Below are 6,607 nucleotides of genomic sequence, written 5' to 3'. Positions count from 1 at the left end.
AAAGATGGGAATGTGTGTTGCACGCTTTCCCTTCCCTCATATGTACGTCAGCGCTGACTCTTTTCTCATTGCACGCGCGATTGATCTTTGCCACGTACGAAAGTCAGGGTTCTTACCTATCAAATGAACTAGGCATGGATCATGTATTGGAAACGCTCGACCATTTTTTTTAAAAAAAATTATATATTATTATTTTTAATGGCCTATTTTCCTATAGCACAGTTTTATACACATGCATTCAATAATTGTAAATTAATTAAAACGATACAATTAATGGTCTCCTAATGGGATAATGAGGGCTTCCAGTTAAGGAGAAGCCTGGCGTTAAAAAGTTGGACATCTTAAAATCAATAAATGCTAAAATCAATGATTGTCTGATTTTCTCAAATGCCTGAAATGAACACTTTCTTTCATACAGGAAATTCAATTCAAATTTGAGTGCCAAATGTTTATCCATCAGTGGTGAGCATTTATTTGCTGAATTTAGACCATGGAATGCTTTCCATTCCTTCTGTTCATTTGATCTTCACCAATTAACCAGCTGAGATCATCTAATGGTTGTGTTTTTTTTTTTTTTAAACAATCCAGTCTTTGTTCGATGTAATTAATAACTTGATTATTTTTAAATAATAGGAGTTGAGGCCTATGATGGGGTGATCTGTTCCGTCTACCTTATCGGCCATCTTGCCGTGGACTCAAAAAGTCCTGACTTGAGCAGTGTCCACTTCTAACAAACATCACAGTGAGCCTGAAAAGTTTCAACATCATAGTGTAGCCCACATGAGCTCTAGATAGGCCGATAATTGGGCTCTAATCCTCCAATGACATGGCAAAAAGGATGAACGGCGTGGATTATACACATACATTAATATGGGCCCCAAGAGAGTCGGGCCTTGCTACGCCCACTTATTGGCTCAGAACAACGTACACCAATTGGACAAGGGCAATTTGATCTATAAAAAAAACTTCTCAATAACCGTGAGAAGGCTAACCTAGGAATATTTCCAGAATTTAACGCATACAACGATTACAGTCAAAATCCCTTTGAATTATATCATTCCATCCAGACAGGGAGAACATTTTTCAAAAAAAAGAAGATGATGAGAATAGCCTTAATTCCTTGGTAATATAAATACTCAGACCAAAGTCAAAGAAGAAAAATGATGAAAATGTAGCAATCGAAAACAAAGATGAAGAAAAATGATGAATAATCAAGCTATAGAATACAAGGATGAAGAAAGCAATATTGAATAAATGAATGGTTTAAATCCTAGTAGTCCGATGGTGTTCAACGATGAAAATTTATATATACAGGCTATCATAGCATCATCACCGTGAATTCATCAAAGGTAAGCACACCATCGCCATTGAGATCAAACTGACGAATCATAGCCGTGCATTCCTCCATTGTCTTCGACTCACCCAAGCGACTAAGCATCCTCTTCAGGCTCTTGGGTGTAATACAACCAGACCCTTCCATCTCATACATCCCAAAGGCCTCCCTGAGGTCTGTCCTCTTCTCCTCTTCTCCATCCACTTCAATTAGTTTAACAAAGTCCTCAAAACCCAACAGCCCGTCTCCATCGGAGTCTGTTAACTGGACCACAGCCTCAGCCTCCTCTACAGACAACTCGACGCCAACCATCTTCATAGAAGAAAGTAGCTCGGTGGGAGAAATATTCCCATCTCCATTCTCATCCAAGTATCTGAAGATCCGTTCGAATTTTCTGCTCCTGGGGATGTCAGGAGAGACCGGCAAGGCAGGTTTCTCTGCCTCAGCAGGGGAGTTTTTCTTCCATAGTCTCTCTAAAGCAGATTTAGGTTTCTCAAGCACTGGTGGAGTTGATGAAAATGCATCCTTCTTCATGGGCACAAGAGATCACTTGAGGACTTTGGAAAATATAAGCCTTATCTGTCTGTCTATGTATATAGATAGTAGAATGAGAAAGGAAAGAGTTGGGTTTTGTAAAATGTGGAAAGGGGAGGAGGGCTCTGCAGGAAGCTTACATCTGCCTTGTTTGAAGTGATGATTTTGGAGAAGAAATCAGCTAATTAAGGAATTACTTGTGACAAGGGAAGCTGCGGAACATTTTCGTAAATTCTAAAGAAAAATGAAAGAGGGTCCAATGGTCAGGGTACGGCTCACGAGGACGGAGGAGGGTAGGCGGGGGAAAAAAAAGAAAAAGGAAGGATCCATTTTCAGACATTTTCAATGCCGTGTTTGGAACAGCCAACTGGTCAAACTGAAGCCTTTCTTCCAAACGCGTTCTTTGGCTAAGGAATTTGCATGAGCTTTCCCCCATGGAGCATTCACAGTTCCCAGAATACCTAACAGACTGAAAGATTGTCTTCACTTTCTCCTCTTAAACCTCTATTTTATTTCAAAAAAACTCACGATTATCCATCCATCCATGGTAAGGGATGCAGATTGTTGCATGACGCATATTGCACGTATTCAGGTCAACAAGAATTTTCTTTGACGTGACTTTGGCCGAAAACAAAAAATTTCTCTAACATATACACATATGCCCCGTTTTTTTTTTTTTTTTTTTTTAAAAAAGGTGGTCCGCAGGATGAGTTTTGATGAGATGGAAATTAGCTACGATGAAATGCATTTGTTTGATGGGAGGGCTACAATATAAAGTTGAACACGACGATTACCAGAAATTAGTGAAAAGGTAGGGGCAAAGTCGTCATTTTCACTCGGAGGGATCTTTACTTTTCACAGCCAGCCTGCATTTTTTTTCATTGGTCGCATGAGGGATAAATTCCCACCTGTGCATGATCTGGATTACACGCAGCAGACAATGTGAACAAGACGACCGTGGGCAAATATTTGAGCTATTTCACAGATCAGTTTCGAGGAAAAAGCTTGACCGTCAGGTGTTGGGATTTACTTGGGATTCACTTGGGCCTGCGTGATGCACGGTGGGGGACCTTAACTCTCGCCTTCCAATATGTTACTTAAGACCCAAGGCTCAGGCTCAACCTGAACCCGGCATGGACTTAGCATGACAGGCCCAACCCAATCTAAACAATTTTGATTGGGGCATCGAACTCACCATGGACCTAGCGTGGCAGCTGGCATGAATCCGATTTTATTTTTATTTTTATTTTTTTAAATTTTTAAATTTTTTTAAAAGTTGCCTGGTTAGGGTTCTAACCCATGGCTCGGTGGTAGACAGATTAGAGTGCATTTCAACACTGAGGTCGGCTTAGGTCATTCTATAAAATGACTTGAACCCGAGCCCACCATAAAATTGAATGGTCATGCAAGGCCCAAGCCTGTTCCACAGGCTCATATAAGTAGGTCCAAGCCCAACTCAAAGCCGGTGGTTCGTCAGGCCGGTAGGTAACGTGGCCCATTATTACCCTTTTATCATGCAACAATAATAATAACAATAACATACAACTTACGGATAGGGTGAATGTCAACTGTCAAGGGTTCTCAACGGGCCGGGCCTGGGATAGGTTTCGGCCCGGTTCTGAACTATTTAGGGCCGGTGGTATCAAAATTCTGATTTTTCAGACCCGAGCCCGGCCCACGATACCCCTAGATGTCACACAGGGCTGCGGATTAGGTGAGGCCATGGAAACAGCGGAATGGGTGAGGTACTGACCATGGGGCCCACCTCGATATATTTGTTGTATATCCATGCTGTCAATCCTTTTTTCCATATCATTTTAGGACATGTCCCAAAAATGAGGCAGATCCAAATCCCAGGTAGACCTCACCACAAGAAGATAGTGGTGATTGAATGCTCACCATTAAAAACTTCTAGGGCCCGGTATAATGTTTAGTTTCCATCTAACCCGTTGATAAGGTTGGGTCTAATAGACCTGGATGAAGGGAAAACTCGAATAGCAGCTTGATCCAAAACTTTTGTGTCCTATAAGTTTTTAATGGTGGGAATTCAATCCCTACTGTGTGGTCCACCTGAGATTTGGATCTGCCTCATTTATGGGACCACATCCTAAAATGATTTGGCAAAGTGGATGACTGGCATGAATACATCGATGTATGGGCCATCGGTGAGGGCCTTACCTTATCAGTGTCTTTGACGGCAGACACCATGGTGGCGCCCAGGAAGCATATTTTGAAATTGGACTCCCTTCGGAGAAAGTGCTGCAGTTATAAGGGGTAGGTTGGTTCAACTTCAGACGGCATATACGGTGGTAGTACCGTGAATAGAAATTGCGCGTTAAAACATGTCATGGGTCTGATGTCAGTTTCCATTTAGATAGTAGACTTGACTATATGAGACTTGGAACCGTGTTAAGTGCGCCAGATGCGACCCATTCATTTCGAGGGCCCAACTCTGAAACCTTCATCATCCATAAATTTATCAGACAGGGACGCACTTCCATAAGAAAATTCAACAGTTGAAATATAGCAGATGGGTAAAATTCAGCATGCACAATATATATATATATATATATATATATAAAAGGGATAAATGTTTTCTTTCCCCTTTCAAACAGCCACCCATCAATCAGATGCACCCTTTCATGGTGGGCGAATGGGCCTTAAAATCAGCCTCCATGACTCAGGTGGGCTACACCACGTATGACAGTTGAGAGTGAATGCCCACCCATTGCAATCTTCCCGATTATTCATAGGGCCCATTTAAATGTAGTTCAAACATCCTGCCCATTAATTGTGTGCCCCATCATGATGTGTGCCTAAATTTTACCAATGTCCCTACTTTTCAATGTATAGGATAACCTTTTCTTCATTTTTTACCTTTTTTTTTTTTGCCTTTCAAGCATAGTGGATTAGTGTGAATCCATACACTACTGAAAGGGAACCATGTAAATCTCTAGTGTGGTTTGTATCTTTTGGTTTGTATCTTTCTATCTTCTTTCGTGTTTTTTTTTTTCTTCCCACTTTATTTCGATTTTGATATTATTGTGCATGTGGCTGAGAAGATGGTATATTTCTTAACTGTACTATAGCTAGGGGATTTTTGATCTTAAAATCATTTGTCGAAATGATGGCTGTGGATGAAAATGAATTTGGAAGATTTAAAAGTAAAGTTTAAACAACTCATGTTCAAATCCAGGAGTCTTAGGATCATCAATGAAGCATGATTTTAAAGTCATGGCTTTTGTAAATAGTAATGAAATCAGTTTAGAACATCAATGCAATTCTGGGTGAAAACCACTCCCTTATGATACAATCCTACCCTGTCAAAACCATACTATAAAAATGGAAGAAATAAACCGGACTCATATCCAGCTGGGTCGAGTTTATTAGATTTGACATTGAATAACTAAACTAAGAATTTCACTACACTACTGCTAGATGCTTAAAATGATATGAATATAAAACATATGCAGTTTAGAATATAGGATTGTGCATGATCAGTAGGTAAATGTTGTTGCGGAAAGGGTTGACTTTAAAATAATAATAATAATTAGGAGTTTCTTTGGATTCATAGAAAGCATAAGAAAAGAAATAGAAAGCATGAGAAAAGAAATGGTGTTTCTCGAGTAATCATGTGAAAGAAAATATTGTTTTCTTTGTTTATTTTTTAATAAGATTTTTTAAATTTAGGATCTAATTTCAATTTGTTGTTTGGCAAAAGGAAATTTTCTTTTTTATAGGTGGCCACTAGCATGTGTTTGATAAGCATAGAGCACGTGGGATGCCTGAAGATGGATAGGACATGTGATACATGTGAGATGCTTGAAGTTGTATGATGATGCATGGTACAAGGCACATTGGCACACTTAACATGCAGGCAATTGAAGCTAGATAGTGACACTAGTACACATTGGCACGGGGCATATTTGGAGCAATTGAAGATGAAAGATGGCACATGCTGTATATTTGGAACAATTGAGATGAAAGATGGCACAAATGGCATATTTGGAGCAATTGAAGATGAAATATGGCACATGTGGCATATTTGGATCAATTGAGATGAAAGATGGCACAGGCGGTACATGTGGAGTTCCTTGCATATGTGCAGTGAAGGAGAAGTTAAATGGCAGTCATGTGGCACATTAGTGCATGTGGGACGCTTTACACATGCAAGGTGCAAAAGATGGTATCACATGTGGCGCATTAGCGCATGTGATGCCTTACACACGAGGCACAGGAGAGGCTGGACCGTGGCACATTGGCACATGTGGCATAGAGGCACTTGTATGTACTTGCTTATTTTGACACATTAAAACATGTGGCACATGTGAGCCAATTGAAGATAGATGGTGGCACATTTGGGCTTAACCCTTGAGAAATCCATTTTCCTTTTAGTGTGAAAATGGTTTTCTTAGGGTTAAAGGTGTCCAAATTGTGGGACCCATTTCTTGATCAGAGAACAAACAAAAACACACTGATTCAACAATCCCAAGTGTCCTATTTGTTGGCATAGAAAGGATGACTAAAATGAAAAGGGGGCCAGCAGCAGATCTCCATCCATCAGCACTTTAGCATAGTGGGTGAAATCCATGAACTGGTTGACCCTATTTTACAATTCTAACATAGAGAAAAGGATGCAACCCTCAGAACATGTCAACCCATTGCCACTGATTGACTTAGTCAGGCAGTACATTATCTGTGCCTATGTCCTGCATTGCAGGGGCAATGGCTCCAGCACAC

General features: G+C 40.3%; 1 protein-coding gene across 1 annotated transcript; it reads right to left on the bottom strand.

Moving 5' to 3' along the window:
* Positions 1-1,191: 1,191 nt before the first annotated feature.
* On the bottom strand, positions 1,192-2,518 carry LOC131222290 (putative calcium-binding protein CML23). The gene has a single exon (XM_058217304.1). It carries the CDS (start codon positions 1,865-1,867, stop codon positions 1,319-1,321), a length of 549 nt encoding a protein of 182 aa, XP_058073287.1. The 5' UTR covers positions 1,868-2,518; the 3' UTR covers positions 1,192-1,318.
* Between the last annotated feature and the right edge of the window lie 4,089 nt (positions 2,519-6,607).

The sequence above is a fragment of the Magnolia sinica genome, chromosome 13, assembly GCF_029962835.1.
Source record: "Magnolia sinica isolate HGM2019 chromosome 13, MsV1, whole genome shotgun sequence".
Classification (NCBI taxonomy): Eukaryota; Viridiplantae; Streptophyta; class Magnoliopsida; order Magnoliales; family Magnoliaceae; genus Magnolia; species Magnolia sinica.
This window is presented reverse-complemented; position numbering and strand designations above follow the sequence as displayed.